Consider the following 21,349-nt stretch of genomic DNA (forward strand, 5'->3'; position numbering starts at 1 on the left):
AGTAGATGGAAGGATTACCTCACTATGTATTTGTGATATACTTACGCATCTCAATTGTTGTTTTTGGTGTGCAGATATGTAGCGTGGAATCATGGCGATGAGGAGGAGGATGATCTAGGGTCTCGGTTATGGTGTTATGGTTATGATATTGAGGTTGGAACCTTGGATAGAGTTATGCTAGGTTGTTAGATATAACAACTAGGAATATTATTGTATTGATGATATGTTGTTTTTGTATTATTGGTATGTTTCCGCTATGCATATTGGTTGTTGTTGGTTTAATGATGAATTGTGGTTTGGTTAGGTTTAATTAAGTAGTATGGAATGCTTACTTATATTGATATTATTATTAATAAAAAAAGGGTCGGATTGTTTCAAAAACAACCACAAACAAACATAAAACAAGCAAAACAACGAAATCTTATCCTTAGATCAGCCATGGTCATGCACTCACCTTTCTAGCAGAAGATTCTGACCAACAATTGATGAAAGCACACCCCTATCAAGCTTCTAACACCTCCCCAATTTCAGATCTCCATCCATAGAGACAAATCTCACCAAGAATAGATAGAAATCTCAAGAACACTCAAATGAACTTCTTCTTCTCTCTATTTTCTCTCTGGAACGACAAACAACACTAATCCTCATGACCTAGGTCGCCTTTCCGCTTAAATAACATGGTTTTAAGGTTTCACTGAAACCAAATCAACGATTTAAAGCAACCGGTCGAACCAGAAATTGGTGGTGTTGATCAACACTCACCTTCGTGTCGATCGACACTCCCTCTCAAAATCTCACAATTTAGTTTGCGAATGTTACAAATACAATGGAATAAAGATAGAATATGCTTCTTTTTTTTCAAATTATCTTCCAGCATGTTTTTATTTACATGATGGGCCGCATGGCCCACCTATGTCTGAATTTTTAATTCATTGCGTAATAATGAGCTAGCTTCTCTTCTTTACTATACGCCCTGTTGTGGGGATGCATTTTTATATGATTTTTTCAGTGAATCTGTTTGAAAATAACGATTAGGATGTTCACAGCAACAACAGTCACGATCGAAAAATAAGATCTGAAAACAATATAACCGAGTCATTTTGATCCATGTGTTTATCTGTTTCTGAGTGGGGTAAAATTATGTTTCTACCCTTTTTAAAATAGATTAAATTTATCCTCACTCTAATGGCATATCATTGTAATTCTTTACAAAATCAAAGTTAGTTTTATAAATATATTTTCAATTAATAGTAGGGAGTATAATCGTAAATTTGAAAAAAATAATCCCATATAACAAAAACTGTGATTTTGTAGACTTTGGCGTTTTGAAACAAAAATCATTAAATCAAACATATCATTGCGTTCCCTCATAGTCAGTAGTAATGATATGTTTGATTTAATGCTTTTTGTTTCGAAACGCCAAAGTCTACAAAATCACAGTTTTTATGGTTTGTACTGAAAGGATCACTAGAAATTATAAACAGAAACGAAGCTACAGGGACGAGAACTCAAACAAACTAATTTAAGAGTTAAAAATCTGGAAGAAGAAAAAAAAATAAAAAGAAGAAGAAAAACCCTACAAAACTAAAGAGAGGAAGATAAAAGGAATCGAATTTTTAGGGTAAAAAGTGGTTTGGTTTGGGGAATTCCATTGATGGTGATGATGAAGAAGTTGGTGATGACGATGAAGATGATGATGATGATGGACCTGCGTGATTTGTTGAAGATGAAGAGAGAAGATACTTTTGTTTCTGGCCATTGTAAATGACGTAGGACCATTTTATTTATACTCTTAATTTTTGTAATTAACGTCGTAATCATCGATCTACCGTATGGTTCCAAATTTGCATCCCATCAAATTAAATACGTGCGAGGAAACAAAATCATAACAATAATGATGTCCTCGTTCATTTAATTAAGTTGTCTAATAATTCAGTAGTGAAACATGAACACCTGGACTTGGCAGTAGCCGAACCGGAGCCAAAATTTAGAGGGATCAAAATAATTTGATTTTGAATAGAGTAAAAAATGCAAAATTTTAAGAGTCAAAAAAAAATTATATATAGTGAACGAGTCGAGAGTCGGTTTACTATGTCCCAAAGGGCTTTAAAGACTTGTTACCGATTCTACAAATTACCACATGATCTTTTAATGTGTTTTGTCCTCACTTACACAGTTCTTACAATCACTTCCCGAAATATCACATATCCTGAAACTACAACAGCATAAGCACACTTAAATGTAGAGTTATCTTAGGATCTTTGACCGAAAAGATACATGTACTTTCGTGACATAGGTGACCAAATCAATTCTTTTAAACATCTCTGCAAGCTTGGGTGTTACAATTCACATCCACTAGCAGATCACAACGTCCTCGATGCACATCAAGACCGTCACCCCCGATGGTGTGAGCCCTCTCGACTCCACACTCCTCTGGGTTTGGCTCTAATACCACTTATAACGCCACGACCACTACCTCTTAGTAGACCCCATATCCACTCCTGGTCTATGGGTCCACCTCTCTTAGTGGGCCTTACATCCTCTTGCTGGGCCCATGAGCCCAACCATAACCGACTATCTGTTTGCTACGTCTGGGAAGCTTTAAAGACTTGTTACCGACCCTAAAAACCACCACATTATTTTTCCTCTGTTTTGTCATCACTCGCACAGTTCTGCCAATCACTTAAATATAAGCATTCTTAACTGTAAAGTTCTCTTAGGATTTTTGACTGAAAAGATAAGTGCATTTTGGTGACATAGATGACTAAATTAATTATTTTAAACCTCTTCAAGTTTGGGTGATAGGTTCAGATGAAAACAAAAAATACGAGAGATTCAAATTCTAATAAACATTTAAAAAAAAAAACTTATTAGCAAACATGCTATTACATCCAGTCAGAAGTCTTACTCTTTCATAATATATTAATGGAATATGATTGATATTTTTAATTTTTTAATCCATATTTTCCCCATAAACTTTGATTTTTATGTGTTAATGTGTTATTGTTGAACTGCGATAACACATCTTAGGGTCTTTAATTATTACAAACACTCTTTGCTCTACATTTACTAAGTCTTACATATTCAATTTTCATATATTGGGTTCATGTGACAAGAAAACAATACCATAGACTTATTTATTTAAAACTAAACATGGATTTTTAATTTTTAAAAATTAAACGTGTCAATTATATAAAAAAAAATTCATACATTTTTACTATTGTTAAGTATAAATCATGTTAGATTATTTTTGTTATTATTATTGAATCGACAAGACTCGATCAATAGTCAATTCCTATTACGCGGGGTAACGCGACTTAGCAGAGTCGAACTCCGTTGGGATTGGTCGTAGAGGTGGTGGTGTAACCACTTGATCTATTATTTTAATTATATTTAGTTAATATTAAATTAAATTTAATCCATCTTGGGATATGTAAATTGAAAATTTCATAATATGAAACAATATGTGTAAATGATATAATATTTTTTTAAAATTGTATTGAACATATATATGTAATTGTCAATCATATTCAGTTGCCTACATATTATTAGAAGCAACAACATACAAGTTGATCTCCAAAAGGTACACACAAAGCAGCATGAGAAGGTGGTTTCACTCCACATCTTTTGTAACAATCTTCTCTCCTATGACATGGTCCTTTAAACGTACAATCACTTGAATCGTCCATAATTCCTGTAAAATTAATCAAATTAGAAATATAATAATTATGTATAATTATCATAAGATTTTTTAATAATTCTTTTATAAAATTATGATAGTCATATGTATATACTGTAGAATATGCACATTTTTAGTATATGAAAACAAAAACTTACGAATAGATTGAACGTTAACAATGAGAGAAATGATCAAGAGAAAAGCAACAAAATGAGACTTTGAAGATGCCATCTTTCTTACAAAAAACCACAATAAACTACTATGAAATATTATGTAAAACCACTTAGACTTAATGAATTAAAAGAGAATTGACTGTTCTTTTATAGCTGAATATGTAAATAATACCATATAAAATTTTACATCAAATTTATTCTATACCATAAAATTTTATGACTTAAGATTTTTTTTACCTTAGAGGTATTGAACATATCATTTTAAAAGATTTTAGAATATTTTTAAAATCATCTGTTATTCAATTGATGATTTTTAAAAATCTCTAAAAACTCTAAAAAAAATAATCAAATATTCTAAAAACTCATTCAAATCTTTCAAAATTTTAAATTTTAAATTCCTACCAAATCCTCTTAGTAACATTGATTGTTTCAACAAAATCTTTGGTCATATAAAGGCTTACAATTTTTTTAATATTTATTTTAATTTACTTAATTTTATAAGTGGTTTTAAAATTTGGTTTGACTTAAATTTTTGTGTGAATCTTTTGGAAGCCAAGTACTTGTATGTTGTTATCTCTAAAAATATGCAACTGAATATGATTGACAATATATGTTTCATATGGTTTAAATAAATTATTACATCATATATGTATATATATATATATTGTTCAATATTATTATTTTCAACTTACATGTCCCAGATTAAATAAAACAAAAATAACTAAAACAAAACAAAAGCAGAAGATATAAAAATGAGTTATATTAAAAAGTAGGTGCAGAATTATATGGAATATTTATATAATATTCTATAGGCAGTATAAACTTTTTTAAAAAGCTATTAAACGACAATGCACAATATAAAACAACTACTCTTCAATTCATACATTAATTTTTACTTTAAATTTACGTTTAATTTTAAATAAGCAAGCCTATGACATTTTGTTGCTTGTCATGCAAACCTAATGTATGAAAAATAATTATAAGATAAATAAATATTTGAATCCAGTGTTCCAGAAGTAGTTACTATTATAACTTTATAAAATTTTATAAATTTAAATATTTAATAGGGGAAATTTTTGAAGATGGATAGATGAAAGAAATATTTTTGAACAAAATACACCAAAACAAATATTTCTTAAACAGTTCTAAAAAAATGATTTAATATTTTATTACCTTACTTTAAAATTTTTAGAATAGTATTTTAATTAATTTTCTATACATTATTTAGGATTGAGGACTAGATACGCTGAATTTTTGGGAGTCTTTAAAATTGGCAGTATTAACAAGTAATAAAACCTCAAAAGTGTCATTTTTGCCTTAAATTCCCTAGTTGTGTCTTGGCATCATATAATAATTCATATGCAGTAATGGTTACATTTATAATGTCTTATCTTACTCTAACTACCCTTACGATTTCTTTTTTTTTTTTTTCGTCTGAAGAATTTTCATTATAAAATACGATTGTGAACTACAAGGGTGGGATGCATTTTTGAATACTAAGCTGGAGAAAAAAGGAGATATCCCCAGAAACTAAAGCCCAAAAGAGGGAAACTACACCCAAACAAGGGAAACTAAACAGAAAAGCAAGCTACGGAACCTGAGGAGCCACTAATGGTAGAGTCCCAAAAAAGCCCAAACAAGAGAAATATGGAGAAGGGTTGTTGAAGTAGAACGAATCGCGGAACCTGACAGAGAATTTGACAAAGGAAGATGAACGCACTAGCTCAAGGAAGACGACCAAACCAACCTTCTAGCAAAACCGGAGGAAACCCAAACAAGTGGGTAAATTGAACCATCCACAATTGCAATAAGAGGAACCCGATTGAATACTCAGCCATGGAAGGGCAAACAGAGACTAACCACAAGCAAAAGCCAACACAGATTACCGAAGCAGAACAAGTCAACCAGGCTAACAACCAAATCAGAGAAGAGAGGCCACAAAAGAGCTGATACCGGATTGCACAAAAAGGCCAACCCGTAGATTAAGGATCTCTAAATCCAAAAATCTAGCCTAAACCAACGATTAGACTGTCCTAAATAGTGAAAACCTAAGCGATCAAACAAACTAAAAACCAAAGCCAAGTCACTCAACACAACCAAAGGAGGAGGAACCCAAAAACAATGAGGCCGTTGTCACAAAACCAAAGAGACCTTCAAAGCGAATTCAGGGATACAAGAAGCTGACTAAAAACAAGCCTCAGACGAGACAGTTCCACCGCAAAGCATACAAAATCCAAGAAAAAGTTCTTCATAATCACCTTTAAAGCAACCGGAGCATGCGACAAGTCACTACTGACTCACAATCAAACGAGAACAGAGCCGATGAGCTAGAATGTCGAGGCAATAGAACCAGATCGGGAACCTGAAACCTCCCAGACCAGATCAGAGGGACGAGAGGGAGCCACCGGGGAATAGATCCACTTTCGAACATCACCAATCGGCCACCAGTCCTCCGAGATAGTCACCACGCCGGAAAGAACTATCACCATCGAGAGGAAGGGACAAAGGGTGGAGACGACTTAACTTAGGATTGACAAATCTAGGAAAACAAACACGGACAACCTAAAACGAGAAGAAACTGGAACCGACGATGGTGCTGTGGAAGCCACCCATCGCCGGCTATCAGAGAAAAATTCTTAGGTGACGGCTAGGGCGAACGCTTCTTCGAGAGGTAATGGTTTTACTATATCATTGATGTACTACCCTTACGATTCCATTTCATGCTGTTTTATTGTCTTTGTTTTTTGTCTTTCTTTATACATTCATGAATTTGAAAAAAACAAGAAAAATCCCATAAAACAAAAAACTGTGATTTTGTAAGACTTTGGCGTTTCAAAACAAAAGCATTAAATTAAAATCTATCATTGCGTTCCCTCATATATAATATACCATTTCCATTTTATTTTTCTGACGAGATCAAATCAAAATGAAGCATATGGTTCCAAATTTTGCATCCCATCAAATTAAAACGTCGTAAGGAAACAAAATCATAATCAATAATGATGTCTCTTCGTTCATTCAATTTCTTCATTTATTTTTGATAATTCAATTGGGAAACATGGACACTAGGAATTTGGTATGTGTATATATATGTTTATTTAAATGTTTATAGAAACGCGAAAATGGCGAAAATCTCCTATATAATAAAACGGAAATACACAACATTGTTTTGTAAACTATATAATTTTAATAAATTGGTTACAAATAGGTTATAGATTAAGTTTTATATTGTTTGTGTAGTTTGGATTTATTGTTTACAAAAATCTTAAAGAGAATATTCTAAAGAATCATTTGATATCATCTAACTTACCATATTAATTTCCTTTATTAAATTATTCATCAAATAAAATCATTTGATATCTAACTTAACATATTAATTTGTTAATTATTATTACAATTCACCTCTCATTTATATATATGAGTCTATTTTGTGAAACAAATAATATGATATCATCTAACTTACCATATTATTTTCCTTTATTAAATTATTCATCAAATAAAATCATTTGATATCTAACTTAACATATTAATTTGTTAATTATTATTACACTTCACCTCTCATTTATATATATGAGTTTATTTTGTGAAACAAATAAATTATCATATTATTTATTGTAATTAAAAAATATTTTTATTTCCGGATATACCATAAGTTGAATTTTTAAGAACAAATATAAATAATTCAATCTATAAAATATTCAATTTTTATTAAGATTATTCTTTAAAAATAATATCTATTGAATTAAAAATTTTACTGAGTAACGGGTCAAAATTTGAATATTTAAATTCAATTTCATACTTTTTTGTTGAATTTTATAATTTTATATAATATTATAAACTTTAAATAATTTATTTTGAAATATTTTTAAAATATTGAAACTCGATATTAAAGTTAGAAACTATAAACACTCTAAATTGGTTTGTTATAGCAACATCAATAATATGTCACTATAATATGAAAGAATTTCAAAAAACCAAGTATATTAAAACAAAAAATATAACAATATATTAAATTACTCATAATATAAGAATTCGCTTTTTAAAAACCAAATTCACAAAATTATGTCTTATAATGACATTCAAGTCATGAGATAGAATATACATTGTTAAAATAACTTCACGTACATAAACTAATACAACATATTAAAATTTTATTTTAAAATAGACAATATACAAAATTTTGTATAAAATAAAATTTAACCAGTGTTATAGCACGACACTTATCTAGAATCATTAACAATATAAAACTTACAAAATAAGTGTCTTTTTCAAGTCATCATATTTAACATATGATTTTATTGCATAATATTTTATCCAAAAAAACTTTTAAAAACAATCATATAAATTATATTTTATAAAAAAATTACAATGTAAATAAAATAAATTTCAATCCGTGCTCTAGCACAGTCTTAATCTAGTGTTTATTGTTAGGACCATGTCGCAAACCTGCGGTACGTACAGTCAGTGGCCGATCCAGAACCAAAACTTATATGGGGCACAAATCATTTATTATTAATAATATTAAATATATAAAATAAATATTAAATATAATAATTTAAATTTTAATTTTATTTTGTTTTTAAATATATTTAAATTGCATAGTAAATATATTTAGAATGAAATTATATCTAAAGATATATTATTTATACATATTTAAACTCTTTATATTTTTGTGAAATAGTTTAAACTCTTTGTATATAAGATAAATTACAAAAAGCGATAGTATGTTATACTAATTTACTAATTTTGTAATATTTTAACAAATATACAGTAGTAAAAGAAGGATAGTTGTTGAGAAAAAAGTAGAAAAATAAAATTTAATTGATTTTTAAAAAATAATAGGAAAACATTCGGTACTAAATAGGACAACATTGATCGTACGTTGGAAAGAAACACACAAAAAAAGCAACCAATAAGTTCAAAGAGTAGTTTCCAACTTGTTACCTAAGAAACTACATGGGGCACTTAACTACCAAATAAGCTATGAGAGATAATTAAACAACCGTAAATCAGAAATATTTTATTATTAGCATGGGGCACTTGCCCCACCCCATATGTACGTAGATCCGCCCCTGCGTACAGTGATAGAAACTTTTATCTTCATTTGCCGTCGACAATACTCTAAATACTAACTTTCCTACAAAAACAACCATTCTACTATTGAGACACTGTAGAAGCAACAAGACAAATCATGCTCTGCCCCCACAACGATGACCATCCTCCAAAAACTTTATATAATACTCATCAAACAATGAAATATTTTAAGTAAAATGTGGTCCTTATAACTCAATTTCAACTGTGATTGTGTGTGACTCATCGGTCTTAACTATGAGAAGGACTCTCTGATACACATATATCCCTTTCTAGGTCCTCCAAGTGGGATTCTTTTTAATTTTTGAATTTTAAGGAGAGGTTCTATCACTATCGCTTTCAAATCTTCTTGATGTTTCCATTATCTGAAGTCGATAGATTTGATTGATCCTCAAAAACCCTAAATAATATTTAACATAGTGCCCTCCTTACTTACATAGTTACCGACTTACGTACTCTTAAGATTATGGTAAATGTATCTGCTCTGGTGCATATTTATATGGTGTTACAGTTACTAGATGAGAATTATGTCTATAATATCATCATTTATAATATGATAATTTCAGATAAAACCAAACAAATATGATGGGTTCAGATTCTAATAAAATACGATAACAAAAATATTGAAAACAATTAATAAAACTGATTTTAAAATCAGTCAGAAATCTTACCTTTTAAATGTATTAATTGAATATGATCCCCTAATTTTACTTCTGGTGTTCTCTATTATTTATTTTCAGAAACATATTTTTTATATATTGAATTGTGACAGAAAATTTACAGCTCTACATTTATTAAGTCTTATTCATATTTGATTTTCATATATTGGGTTGGTATGCAAACAAAAAATATCATAAAATTGTTTATTTGAAACTAAACATGAAATTACAAAAAAAAATGTATAAGTTGTAAAACACATATATTTCGTACTTTTCACCTATTGTTTAGTATAACTCATGTTAGATCTCCTGTTCTTTTAATTTTAGTTAGTTCTGATTGTATTATCTTTAATCTATATTAAGACATGTAAATTTGAAAATATAATAATATGAAACAATATATGTAGAGATGATATAATATCTTATTTAAACCTTATTGAACTTTGTCAATCATATTCAGTTTCATATTAATAAAGACAACAACATACACGTTCCAGATTGTTTCCTGAAGGTACACACAAAGCACCATGAGAAGGTGCTTTTAGTCCACATCTTTGGAAACAATCTTCCCTCTTGTGACATGGTCCTTTGTATTTACAATCTTCTGAATCATTCATAATCCCTGTAAAATTAATCAAATTAGAAATATAATAATTACATATAATTGTCATAAGATTTATAATAATTGCATTAATTATAAAATGATGATAATTATATGTATACTGAAAAAATATGCACATCATTAAGATACAAAAACAAAAACTTACGAATAGATTGAACATTAACAATGAGAGAAATGATCAAGAAAAGAGCAACGAAATGAGACTTTGAAGGCATCATCTTTCTATAAACAAGTCTACAATAGAATTACTTCTTTTTTTTGTTCAATAGAATTACTATATGAAATATTTTGTAAAACCACTTAGTGGATAAGTAAAAAGAGAGTTGATTGTCCTTTTATAGATGAATTTTCAAACGTTAGTAATAATACCATATAAATTTTGTTTGACTTAAGATTTTGTTGACCTTAGTTACATTGATTTTTTCAACAAAAATCGTAAAAAAATCTTAATTACATTGATTTTGTTTGACTAAAAATATTTTGTGAACCTTTGAAGTCACGTACTTGTATGTTTTGTCTCTAAAAATATCCCAACTGAATATGATTGACAATATATGTTTTTATACGGTTTAAGTAAAATATTAAATGATATATATATATATTAAAACGTTCTGACCGTCACGTTTTAGTGGGTTTAATGTCCAATTCCAGTTCATAGGTCCGTCTTTTAATGTGTCCCACGTCCTCTCATCAGACTAATGAGTCCATCCATATCCGACGACCTGTTTGCTACGTCCGAGAGGTTTTAAAGACTTGTTTACCATCCATACAAATCACCACATGATTTTTCCTTGTGTTTTGTCCTCACTCGCACAATTTTGACAATCACTTTCTGAAAGGTCACCCATCCTGAAACTACTTCAGCTCAATCACACTTAACTATCGAGTTTTCTTAGGACCCTTGATCGAAAAGATAAGTGCATTTTGATGATATAGGTGGCCGAATTAATTCTTTTAAGCCCCTCCGCAAGTCTTTGAAACCGGGGTGTCACAAAAATATTGCATCATAATATCATTTTCAATTTACTTGCCTCAACTTGGATTAAATAAAATCATAACTGATTAAAATCAAAACAATAGAAGATCTAGCATGAGTTGTATTAAACAATAGGTGCAAAATTGTATGAAATATTTATTTAATAATAATATATTGTATAGACAATGCGCAATATAAAATATTTATTTTCTAATTTAGACGTTTAATTTTTTATTATAAATTTTATTTTTAGTTGTGAGTAAACAAGCCTATGACATTTTGTTGCTTGTCATTCGAACCTAATGTATTAAAATTGATTATAAATAAATATAAGATAATCCTTTTAATGGCTGTATGAATTTATTGTCTAAAACATTAAAACTAAAATTCATTCCCCCTGTTATTAATTCGGAAGTACATTTGGTAAAGTAACCTTTCATTTGCATGATTTACATAGTCAAACCCTTGCCATTAAATAAATATTAAAATTTGAAATTATTATTTGTAATATCCAAATACATACATAGAATAATTCTAAAAGAAATTAGTATACATAATTTAAATATTCTAGATACTTTTAACTTATTAAAAAAAATTTGTTGCAGATCATGTTATGGAGCTTGTTAGAGTTTACATAAATATGAGTATACAGTTTTTTACGGATTAGTCTACAAAAATACACAAAATAATTTAGTTTTATTTCAAATGAGTTAACGAGAGGTTTTATACCAATCTTCACAAAAAAAACACAAAATATCTTAGTTTTATTTCAAATACAACTCATCTATAGAATCTAAATATTAAAAAAAAAACACAAAAAAAAACATATGTTTTCTTAATAATTATTTTTAAAAATTGTTTCACGATATTAATTAAAATCTAGTTTCTTTTATTGCTACAACTTTATTCCCAGAAACTTACTTCCAGATCTAGCACAATAGTTACATTGCCATTAGAGAAATCATGTAAAAAGCTTATGACAAACAAATCAGAGACGAAGTTGACAAATTGTCTCAAGTTTGCGGATCAAAGGTAGCCGGAATTTCATACCTTTATGATGGGTTGAGAAGTTTGCTACGTGGACGCCTCAGCTTTGCACAAGTTTGTTTCATGCTAATTAATGTCCATGAGTCTCCTCCGACCATTCAAATAAAAAAAACAGTTTCGATAATCAACTTGGCTAAACTCACTGTAGATCGGTTGTTAAATCATGTTTGATTCTTTGTATTAAGCATATAATTTAAGTAGTCATCATGCCACATTGATTTTATAAGGTATTTGATTTAGGGAAATTACGAGTATCTATCTAATATGAATGTTTTTCTTACTTTGAAAGAAAATGTTTAAAACTAAATGTTTATAAACATTCTATGTTATAGCTGAAAATGTTTAAACTCGTATATATACATCAAATTTCTTAAGTTTTCTTTTATTTTAAATGGGGTAATATTTAAAAAATCCGTGTGAAAGTTTCCAAACACTTAATGGATGATAAAAAGGTTATATAGCAATAATAATAAAAAAATCAATGTGTTAGATAAATAACGTTCGGTCGTTCAAGTTATCTTGGTTCAATCTATATTATTATTTTTAAGTACATTTTGTATTATGACATTGAAGTTTTGATTATTTAATTTGTTTTATTTACAACATTAACTCCTGATTATTTTCCTAAAATAACAATTTCTGAAAACTCATTTAATGGAACTATTTAAATCGACCTAATTTGATACATTTATTGCCATAAATAGCTTGACAACATCTATACATTTCGATTTTTTCAAAAACAATTATACCCATTAATTTTTTAATCCCATAAAAATCTCTAAACCTATTTTAATAGATCTTTAGAGACAGTATGATCTCTTAAATTTAAATGACACAGCCGAGTTTGAGTAACAAATGATTACAATCGCAATAATTATTATAACGTTAATAAAGTTCATAAAAACGAGAACCCAACTTTAGAGACTCAATAATCGGGTATATTCAACTTTAGCATCAAGAAAAATATTTAATATAATATATACCGTGTTAAGAAACTGAATATTATTCTGCGATAATGTTATCAACTCAAATAAGAAAACACTAAAATCTCTCTTTTATTACTACGGATCGTAAACTCCTTGCTCATCAATCACTTTCCATGTATAAATATCAACTTCACAAACAAAACACAACACACAACAAAAACCACTAATATGACGGTTTTGAAACATGGGTTAAACCACTTATATGACGGTTTGTTGTTATATAGCGGGACATGTTATTAACAAGACAGTTTGAATTAACATTAGTATAAATATAAAATATTATTAATTCAATTTTGAAAGACGGGTTAAATCTTTCTTTAATTATTTGGTCAATACCACTAATATAAGAATATTAGACATATTAAATCAGGGTAATTTAATTAAAATTTTGTAAAACAATTAAATCATTGGTAAAATTGTGACTTCATCCAATAATACCTTATAAATTACATGTTTATGTATTTATTTCCCTTATTACTGTTCTAATAATTGACAATCCAAACAAAATTATTATTTAATTAAACAAAACAAACTAAATATAAAAAACAAAAAAAATTAAAATGTTATTATTTTTTAAAAAATTGTCCCGTAGTGTACCGGGGGTTAAAATCTAGTATTTGTTCAAGGATTAACTAAAGTTTATGCACCAAATAGAATATGATCTATAAAAAAGGATTTATTGCAGATTAATGTAAGCAAACGTACAAGAAGTTTAGTATATTTTTTTGCTATAAAAGTTTAGTAGTTACAAAATGAAATCTCGTCTCCATCTTTTACTAAAATTTACTCCATTATTATAAAATCTAGAAACTCTTTTAAAGTACGGGCAATGTGGGTGGGGGCTGCTCTTCTTGTATATATATGTGTAAATTTACAGACTTGGATAATGGGGTAGTATTAATTGTGTAAGAAACAAAATGATCTAGAAAAAACCATGTGACTTTGGGCAAAATTAATGACTATGGAAAAAACAAACAAAACATTTATATATATGCATATTGCATAAAGAAAAGTTCAAATTCCAATCCTAATAATAGAGAGTTAGTAGTAAGGTTATGAATTTACGACTTGTTTAGGATCAGTAAACATCATGCTATTTCTAAAAGGGTGGAAAGAGAATTCAAATTTTAAGTTAAAAGCGATCTAGACACAACTTTAATTATCGTCAACGCTCTCAACTCGTCATTAATACAAAAAGAACTAATCACATTATGATTCTCTTACTATATTTTAAAATGGCAAAGATAATTTTCTTTAATCGTTTTCATTGCGTAGTAAAAGATAGAAGTATTATCTAAACGGACTATACGTGTAAAAAAAACTGTGCCCCAAAGAAAACAAATGGATCAGAACAAAGAAAAACTCAAAAGACAAAAATCCTAGAAAATATAAAGACATCGAAGGTCTACACAAATAGTTGAAACTTGTGGTGTCATTCACATTGTACATTAACCTAACTAACCATCTCGGGTAGTACCATGAAACAAACTTCTTACATATGGTGAGAATATTCTGTTACGTAAGCCACAAAGAAGGTTCACGAGTTTGAAAATCCATAAGGAAACAAATTAAAAAAAAGTTTTCGTTTTATAATTTTGAAGTTCATAACTTGAAAACACAAACACAAAATTGAAAGAGAAGATGAGAGAGAGAGAGAGAGAGAGAGAGAGAGAGAGAGAGAGAGACATGAAGTGTGGTGGGAATGATATTGTAAAACACTCAAGCTGTCTGGTTCCATAGAGAAGAGAGATGAAGTGTGGCCATCGTTATCTAATAAATTCTACTACTCCTACTTACTAACTATTTTTTACAGTTTCATAAAACCATGTAATTTATTATCTATCTCGCTATCCTCTTCTTTCTTTGAAATCACATTTCTTGTCACATTAAATATTCTTCACCACCTTCCCTCATGTTCGATTCCCAATGTAAGAAAGAGAGAGAATTCCAACATCTCTTGTCTGCTAATTTAAAAAACTCAAGAACTACAAAAACAAAAACAAAAAAAGCAACCATTCCTTGGTTTTTTGTATCCTCATCCATCATTCTTCATTAAACTCTTTTTTTTGTCAGTCCCTTTTTCACCTCTGTGTACTTAAAGAAGTGAAGAAAAAAAAGGAAAAAAGTGTAAGCTTTTTCTTACTTCAAATGGGAAGAAACTGCCACGGCGGTGGCGGTGAAGGAGCAATCTTTTCCTCATCTAAGTCCAAGAGAAAAGCAAATGGATGCATGGCTGCTTTTCACCACTTGTTTGATTTTCAACATTTTTACTTCCATTCTCATCATCACCTCACCATTGATTCTCCTTCAAGGTCAAAAGGTGTGTACTCTCTTTTCTCACCCAACTTAAGTTGATTTTTCTAAGCATTTAGTTGGTTCAGAGATACTAATAAACGTGAGTGTTGTCATTGTGAAATTTTCAGGCTTGAAGTTAATAGAAGAGTCTCTACCACTAACAACCTTTAAGGACAAACAAAGTTTGAATATTCCTGTAAGTCATTAAAAATTTTACAAATGGACTTTTGCTAAGTTGTCTGATGTGTTTTAATTTTATAGTTGAGATAAATTTTTTGGTAGTGACTTTGAAATTGTAGGTAAGCATGAGAGTGAGAACAGAGGTAGGGACAAAGAGTTCAAGACTGAGAGCTCTTGGGACTGTTAGTTCCACATCTTCATCTGAAATATGCAGCTCACCAGGAAGTAAAACACCAAACTTGGTGGCTAGACTAATGGGTCTTGATCTTCTTCCTGATAGAACTGATTCACTGTCAAATCTTCATACTATGTCGAGCCATCATGGATCAAGTCGTATCACAAACCATAGACTTTCCAATAAAGGCACACGATCTTTACCGGTGAGCCCTAGAATCTCTTCTGCTCGAAAATCGGATTTCGACATTCATCGTCTCTCCCTTCAGCTGAACAAAGAGAATAAGCATGAAGAGTTTAGGTGTTCAAGGCTGAAAGAGATGAAACAAGACTAAGAAGAGAACCGAAGTCCGAGAGATTACGCGAGGCAGATAGTAAAACAAATCAAAGAGAGAGTCGTCACTGGAAGAGTCGTCGGTATGGATGTAACAAACTCGGTGAAGAACAGAGAGGCAAGACCACCACATGAGCTTAGAAGAGACACAACAGTTTCTTGCTCACCAAGAACCAGGTTTTCAAATAAAGAAAACAAACAGAGCACCACTCGTAAACCTAATTCCTCATCTTCTTTCAGACAAGAACAGATCATTCATCAGAAGCCAAAGCCAACAACAGTGATTCTTGTTTCCGTGTCAAAAGCCACTGGAGAGAAACAGAGCCAGAACAGAGTAAAACAAAGGCAACTAAAACCCATCAACCGATGCAAAAAGGCAGAGATTGAAACAAGGCTCACTACTCAACGTCCCATAATAAAGCCTACTTCTCCAACATCCAATATTCGAATCAAACAGCGTGAGACTATCTTGTCAGAACCAAGAGACGTTAAAGCCAAGCCTTCACACAAGAAAATACCAAAGTCAAATGTTCTTGAAAACATCTCTGCCACAAGACCTCCTCAGAAACAGGTAATAATTTAGTTTCACGTTCCTCTCTTTCTCTAACTCACACTAGTAAGTTTCCAAGCTCTCATAAATTCCCTTTTTTTTTCAAGATTAACGAAAGAGATAGACCGAAATCGAATGAAGACGCATACGTTTGCTCTAGTTTGATACACAAAATCGAGAAGACTAGTCCACAAGTAGCCACTGAACTCGATTCTGAAAAAGACTACATCACAAGAATAATGAATCTTGCGGGAACCAGGAATGTCTCACCAACAACAACACTGCTCGATCCTTCGATTTTTCGCAAACTAGAGTATTTTGGAGATTATCCATCAGGACCATTGGCTCTTCAATGCAATAGGAGGCTATTGTTCGATCTAGTGAACGAGTTTTACGCGGAAAGACGCCTAAACAATCATGGATCGGAGCTAATCAGCGAGCTTTGTTCCGCGACTGTAGCGAGATATAAGTTTTGTCAAGTTCCTGGAGAGATTGCTTTAATGGACGTTGACCACCTTCTACAGAAGAAGAACAAGGTTGAAGAGGAAGGAGAAGAGATCTTTGCAGAGGTTGAGCGGGAGATCATAGACGCACTCGTTCACGAAACAGCGTCTGAACTGAGACAAATCATTTATGGGCCGAAGATTTGCGACTAATTAAGTATTAGAATAGTTTCTTTATTGGGCCATATGTATTTAGCTCTGTAATTCCCCACAGGCCATAGGTGTTTATATTAATTTTCATATCAAAATATGAATGAATCCTTTTATTAATCGTTTATATGTTTTCTAGGCCATTGGCCTTTCTCCAACCTGACAAAAGTGTATAAATTATTTCTTAATTTTTTTTTGGTAAGAAAATTACTTTCTTAATTTGCATACATAAGTGGTGTCATAAAACAAAATTCTTTTTGTGAAAGCATAATATGCCATATTCCAATTTCCCTCCGTACATAAGTTAAAAACTGATTTTGTGAATGAAAATGGGTTCAAGTTACAATGAGTACTATTATCCATTTGTACGTATTTACGACTCTATATATATATGCACATATAGGTATAGAAATTGGACAAATGGTGCCGACAAGAGAAAAAAATTGGACAAATGGTTCATACCTTTCCACAGAGCCTGACTCTCTCGTCCTTGAGTTCCCTCTCCTAATTTTCGAAGGAAGAGAGATCGATAAAAACTCATGGCAAAGGACAAAAGATCCAAGCAAAATCAAATTGTAATTATTCTAACCTTGGCTTCTAGTTTCTTTAGCTCATCTTCATATAACTTAGCCTACCAATATCAACCGACATAGAGTCCAAAAGAAATTAAGCCGGACAATATAATATCGAAAGAAATAATCTTATTTCATTTATATATATATTTTTGTTAAAGCATCTTTTATATATCTTACCTTCGTTGATCTAACAATGTATAGGCTTTTCTCTATCTGAGTGGCTATATCCTGAAGTTCTTTCACCGAACAAAACGCCAAACCTTGCCCCATCAGCTTCCTAACAAAGCCACATTATCAAAATTAGCACACTTCCTTTAGGCTTAGGAACCACTTATAACTCAGTTATATCGTTTAAATAATTTAGAAAACATATGTGACACTGAGATACAAACCGGTTATGAACTTCAAGAACTTCAATCTTTTTCACCATTGTCACCGTTTCCTTCTTTAGTCCCTGCATACCCAAGATAGTTGTACCAAAATGTGGCTAGATGTATTTTTCAAATTAAGTTTGACATGATACTAAAAGGAACCTGCACGTATTGCTCTATGGGGTGAGTTTCTGCACCAAAGCATTCTCTCTTATATTCAACGTATCGCTTGATTGTCTTCTGGATACTAAGACATATCTCAAGAAAGGCTTCATTAGGTTGTGAGGTTTACTTGAAGAATATGTAAAGACTCTCTCGCATGGTTAATAATCTTATTCTATCTATGGCTCTTTATAATCACATATTGATATTATTATACTAGCTAGACATATAGCCTTATATACTGGTATTGATCATGAACAAGACATTTGTTGGACATGTATGCATGTGTCGATTCTATAGGACCAGCTAGATATGAATCAAGTTATCTATTATTGATGTATTGTTATGCAAATCATTCTCAACCGACCATATGCCTAGCTACTTAATTTAGTGAGTCGTCCGACCTAATTAACTAGACCATGGAAGCATGGGTTAGAACTTGGACTCAGAACTATATCAACACACTCATATAGAAAAACGGTTTGACAAAACACTATCTCATATATAGACAACTTGATTTTATTTTAAATATGTTCTTAAATTGTAAAAGTTCATTCTTCGAATAGAATAATATGTCAAATGGTTTGTGGGTTTCAGTTTGACACTTTGAGTTCCAACGTACATTAAGGCTCAATATTCAATAATCCGTATGTCTGAAAACCCTAATTAATTCATAAGATAAACCTCAAGTTGAAACTATAAATGGAAAAAAGAACAAGAAGTTAAAACAGAAAGATAATTGTTTCCAAAAAAAAACCATAGGATAAATAAAATAAATGAAATGTGAAAGAGGCATATTTTGGGAAAATCTAACAACTTGTACAAGCAAAATCTTTTACCTATATATTAAGAAATCTCAAGTACTATTTGTTCAGAAATATTCAACTACACTACTAATCAGACAAGATATTCAACATCACAAAAAAAGTTTTGAAATAGTATATAGATTAGTGTAAATTATATTTGTCAAGCTGAAATTAAGATACTCACTCGGAGCTTGCGAATTCATATGATCTTCCTTTCTGAGAGAAGATCATAGCTGCGACTTGAGCATCACATAGAACAGAAAGCTCATGAGCCTTCTTAAAGAGACCACTCCTTCGCTTTGAAAATGTGACTTGTCTGCTTGTCACGTTCTCGATCTTCTTGATCTCGATCTTTCCTCTCACCATTTACTTTACTTCCTACAAAACCAGTCAAGATTTGTTAAAGGATTTATAAAAACCCTAACTAAATTTAAAAGATTTGCTGGCAGATCAGAAAAACAAACTCAAAAGACTTCAAAAGTCAAAAGCCAGAAATGGTTTGGTTTCTTGATTGAAAACCAACTCAAAGATTAATTAATCAGTGTCAGAACATTACCAAGAAAATGTGAAAAATCTGAGAAATGAAAGAAAACTCCCAAAACCCCTTTTGAGAGCTAGTTTTGTCGAGATTTGCTTCAAAAAGTCATTCAAGAAGACAAATTTGGATAGATAAGGAATAATTTACTCCAAGAAGGAAAAGAAAAAGCAATCAGACAAAAGAAGAAAAATTTGGTGGAAAGTGAAATCATACAACAATTAACAAAAATCCTTTGTGTTTACCTCTCTTAGGCTCTTAGCGCAGCAGCCACAAACCCTAAACCTAACCTCTTTAATTTGTTTAAGAAAAAGAAAGAATCTGCCTTCTTTAATTTGGTAACGTTTTTCTCCATTAGCCCACGTAGGCAGTAGGTAAGGAAAAATAGCTAATTAAGAGGTATCTCTCTGTCTATGTAAAATCAACTTTTCGTTAAACCGAACCGGATGAATTGGTTCTAGTGTGGGTCAATCAGTTTGCGAAACTTTTAACTCTCTCTATACTAGGATGGTTTTAGACATTTTGTTTTATTTCAAAATATATACAGGATGTTTTGAGAAAAAAATGTTAAAGTTTTTATGCAAAAAGTTATATTAAACAATTTTGTGATTATTAATATTGTGCAAAACAATTATTATTGACCAAATTATTTTTAATTAGATACTTAAGTTATGCTTTTAATGATATAAACATAAAACGAAAGATATTAACTATTTTATTTAATTTTATAATTTTAACCAAAACTTTTTTTTTTGGTAGGCCAAAAAACGTCTTATATATTTTGAAACAGGTCGAGTATGTGATTTCTGTTAAAAAAAGTTTTTCAATAATTGTTGCAAGTTTAATGGTGAAAACATCATTAATGCATAAATTTAAATATGAGGAATGTTATCACCAAGTGATTTTTTTTGTTTGAACAGCTCATAGATAGTGAACAGCTCATAATAACAGAAAATAAATTAATACTAAAAATAATAAATGGAAACAGAATCAACATGCTGTGCATATATGATAATATAAAAATGAAGATATTAGCGGAAGAATGGTCGGCCTTCTCTACGCTCTTTGATGAATTCCAGGCTCTTAGTGCCTTCTTGCCTCTTTTTACTCTCTCCAAGATTCTACGGGCCTCTAATCTGAAGGCTGATTGTTTAACTCGTTCTTCTAGATCGTTAATGTCCAAAACTATTTTTGTAAACAACTTTCCTACAGTTTGGGCAACTAATTTAGGAGTTTTATTTTAATTATTGTTAGGTTGAAAAAAAATGAAGATATTAGCAAAAATAAAATTTGGTCTAAAATATTTTTTAAAATTCCAGTCTCACTTAACCCAATTTTTTCTATATGTTTTGATTTTAATTTTCATGTTAATACATTTTACCAAAGGTATTTAAATAAAATTTTACATAGTTTAATATTATTCTTAGGTTTCCCAGTCAAAAAACAAAAATAAAATTTTGCTTAATCAAAAAGTAGAATTG

At 30.5% G+C, this 21,349-nt stretch overlaps 4 protein-coding genes across 6 annotated transcripts; 1 reads left to right on the plus strand and 3 right to left on the minus strand.

Annotated features, from left to right (window-relative positions):
• LOC109127483 (putative defensin-like protein 270) lies at window positions 3,481-3,951 on the minus strand. Its single transcript, XM_019232304.1, has 2 exons — window positions 3,838-3,951; window positions 3,481-3,694 (listed from the first exon to the last, which is right to left on the minus strand). Exons 1-2 carry the CDS (start codon window positions 3,908-3,910, stop codon window positions 3,549-3,551), a joined length of 219 nt encoding a protein of 72 aa, XP_019087849.1. The 5' UTR covers window positions 3,911-3,951; the 3' UTR covers window positions 3,481-3,548.
• On the minus strand, window positions 10,016-10,508 carry LOC109127481 (putative defensin-like protein 270). The gene is made up of 2 exons (XM_019232302.1): window positions 10,370-10,508; window positions 10,016-10,224 (listed from the first exon to the last, which is right to left on the minus strand). Exons 1-2 carry the CDS (start codon window positions 10,440-10,442, stop codon window positions 10,070-10,072), a joined length of 228 nt encoding a protein of 75 aa, XP_019087847.1. The 5' UTR covers window positions 10,443-10,508; the 3' UTR covers window positions 10,016-10,069.
• Window positions 14,945-17,570, plus strand: LOC104725692. 2 transcript variants are annotated; one of them, XM_019232295.1, is made up of 4 exons: window positions 14,945-15,553; window positions 15,657-15,724; window positions 15,811-16,787; window positions 16,874-17,570. In XM_019232295.1, the coding sequence occupies exons 3-4, from the start codon at window positions 16,302-16,304 to the stop codon at window positions 17,420-17,422; spliced, it is 1,035 nt and encodes a 344-aa protein (XP_019087840.1). In that variant the 5' UTR covers window positions 14,945-15,553; window positions 15,657-15,724; window positions 15,811-16,301; the 3' UTR covers window positions 17,423-17,570. The 2 variants fall into 2 exon arrangements, with proteins under 2 accessions (XP_019087840.1, XP_019087841.1); XM_019232296.1 differs by having other exon boundaries at window positions 15,828-16,787.
• On the minus strand, window positions 17,717-20,164 carry LOC104725693 (MADS-box protein AGL72-like). 2 transcript variants are annotated; one of them, XM_010444391.1, is made up of 7 exons: window positions 20,114-20,164; window positions 19,518-19,711; window positions 18,528-18,612; window positions 18,387-18,448; window positions 18,172-18,271; window positions 18,009-18,050; window positions 17,717-17,923 (listed from the first exon to the last, which is right to left on the minus strand). In XM_010444391.1, exons 2-7 carry the CDS (start codon window positions 19,697-19,699, stop codon window positions 17,876-17,878), a joined length of 519 nt encoding a protein of 172 aa, XP_010442693.1. In that variant the 5' UTR covers window positions 19,700-19,711; window positions 20,114-20,164; the 3' UTR covers window positions 17,717-17,875. The 2 variants fall into 2 exon arrangements, with proteins under 2 accessions (XP_010442693.1, XP_010442692.1); XM_010444390.1 differs by lacking the exon at window positions 20,114-20,164 and adding an exon at window positions 19,890-20,054.

The sequence above is a fragment of the Camelina sativa genome, chromosome 11 (assembly GCF_000633955.1).
Source record: "Camelina sativa cultivar DH55 chromosome 11, Cs, whole genome shotgun sequence".
Classification (NCBI taxonomy): Eukaryota; Viridiplantae; Streptophyta; class Magnoliopsida; order Brassicales; family Brassicaceae; genus Camelina; species Camelina sativa.

What these genes read in the sequence shown, in the direction of transcription:
- LOC109127483 (XM_019232304.1), bottom strand. Translation starts at nt 3,910, where the DNA reads ATGGCATCTTCAAAGTCTCATTTTGTTGCTTTTCTCTTGATCATTTCT. An exon ending in TGTTAACGTTCAATCTATTC is followed by an intron (nt 3,695 to 3,837) that starts GTAAGTTTTTGT and finishes TTAATTTTACAG; the next exon opens with GAATTATGGACGATTCAAGT.
- LOC109127481 (XM_019232302.1), bottom strand. Translation starts at nt 10,442, where the DNA reads ATGATGCCTTCAAAGTCTCATTTCGTTGCTCTTTTCTTGATCATTTCT. An exon ending in TGTTAATGTTCAATCTATTC is followed by an intron (nt 10,225 to 10,369) that starts GTAAGTTTTTGT and finishes TTAATTTTACAG; the next exon opens with GGATTATGAATGATTCAGAA.
- LOC104725692 (XM_019232295.1), top strand. Translation starts at nt 16,302, where the DNA reads ATGGATGTAACAAACTCGGTGAAGAACAGAGAGGCAAGACCACCACAT. An exon ending in CAAGACCTCCTCAGAAACAG is followed by an intron (nt 16,788 to 16,873) that starts GTAATAATTTAG and finishes TTTTTTTTCAAG; the next exon opens with ATTAACGAAAGAGATAGACC.
- LOC104725693 (XM_010444391.1), bottom strand. Translation starts at nt 19,699, where the DNA reads ATGGTGAGAGGAAAGATCGAGATCAAGAAGATCGAGAACGTGACAAGC. An exon ending in TATGAATTCGCAAGCTCCGA is followed by an intron (nt 18,613 to 19,517) that starts GTGAGTATCTTA and finishes GATATGTCTTAG; the next exon opens with TATCCAGAAGACAATCAAGC. An exon ending in ACATTGTTAGATCAACGAAG is followed by an intron (nt 18,051 to 18,171) that starts GTAAGATATATA and finishes TGATATTGGTAG; the next exon opens with GCTAAGTTATATGAAGATGA.